This window comes from Terrapene carolina, unplaced genomic scaffold (genome assembly GCF_002925995.2).
Source record: "Terrapene carolina triunguis isolate 2854851 unplaced genomic scaffold, T_m_triunguis-2.0 Scaffold926, whole genome shotgun sequence".
Classification (NCBI taxonomy): Eukaryota; Metazoa; Chordata; order Testudines; family Emydidae; genus Terrapene; species Terrapene triunguis.
This window is the reverse complement of record NW_020665277.1, coordinates 5524678-5525769: the sequence shown is the minus strand read 5'-3', so window position 1 is coordinate 5525769 and position 1092 is coordinate 5524678. Positions and strand designations below refer to the sequence as shown.

The 1092-nt window shown below is 68.3% G+C and overlaps 1 protein-coding gene across 1 annotated transcript in view; it reads left to right on the top strand.

Annotated features, from left to right (window-relative positions):
* The window catches only part of SLC43A1 (solute carrier family 43 member 1), a 15602-nt gene that overhangs the window by 10522 nt on the left and 3988 nt on the right, over positions 1-1092 (top strand). The window contains exon 9 of the mRNA XM_029913777.1: positions 95-273. Coding sequence (XP_029769637.1) covers positions 95-273 — 179 coding nt within the window. The remainder of the gene's footprint in view (positions 1-94; positions 274-1092) is intronic.

The following is a 1092-nucleotide window of genomic DNA, read 5'->3' as shown; positions in this document are numbered from 1 at the left end:
GGTCTCCCCCAGCAGGGGGCGCTGTGGGGGCAGTGGCGGGTCTCCCCCAGCAGGGGGCGCTGGTTCTCCTCTCACCCCCCCTTTCCCGGGTCAGGAAGAAGATCAAGCTGAGCGAGCTGGCACTGGATCACAGGGTGACGGGCGATCGGTTCTACACCCATGTCACCACCGTGGGGCAGCGCCTGAGCCAGAAGGGGCCGTGCCCGCAGGAGGGCAAGGAGCTTTGCCCATCCACGCAGGACCTGTGCCACGGGGCCACGGTCCCTGCTGAGTGTGAGTGCCACATGCCCCCTGGGCTCAGGGTGCCAGCTGGACCCAGCACCCGTGGGGGCAGAGCTCAGGGTACCTTGCAGGGGGCAGGGTCTCTGGGTGGGGGAAGTCCTGCTGCAGCGCCCCCTGCTGGGCTGTGTGTGCCCTGGATGGGCAGGGTTTGGGGGCTGCGGGGGGGGGGGGGGGGGGGGTTCAGGGGGGATGGGGGGAGGGGCTTTGCCAAGGTGGGGGGCAGAGCTTCCTGAGGAGAGCAGTGTGACAGGGCCACCCAAGAGTGTCTGAGGGGCTCAGGGTGTCTGATACCCCCCCAGGGGAGCAGTATGTGTGAGGGGGTTCTGTCAGACTGTGGGGTGCAGGGGGTGCAGTGCATGGCTCTCCCAGGCTGGGGGTACAGGGGACCGTAGAGAGGTGCAGGGCTCTCCCAGGCTGGGGGTACAGGGGTATGTAGGGGGGTGCAGGGCTCTCCCAGGCTGGGGGTACAGGGGACCGTAGAGAGGTGCAGGGCTCTCCCAGGCTGGGGGTACAGGGGACCATAGGGGCGCTGCCTGGGTGTCTGGCTCCACCTGCTGGTGGGATTGGGGAGCTGCACCTTCCCCGGCCCGTCGCGCTGGATTCTACCTGCGGGATCTGGGGCGGCCCTAACCCATGGGGGAGCGGAGCACGCAGGCCCCCACGCGGCCAGCCTCCTGCGCAGCTGCTAGACTGAGCTCGAGTTTGGAGAGAACCCAGGAGTCCTGGCTCCAAGAACCCCTGCCCGCTCTAACCACTAGATCCCACTGCCCTCCCAGAGCGGGGCTACCACCAGGAGTCCTGACTTCCCCC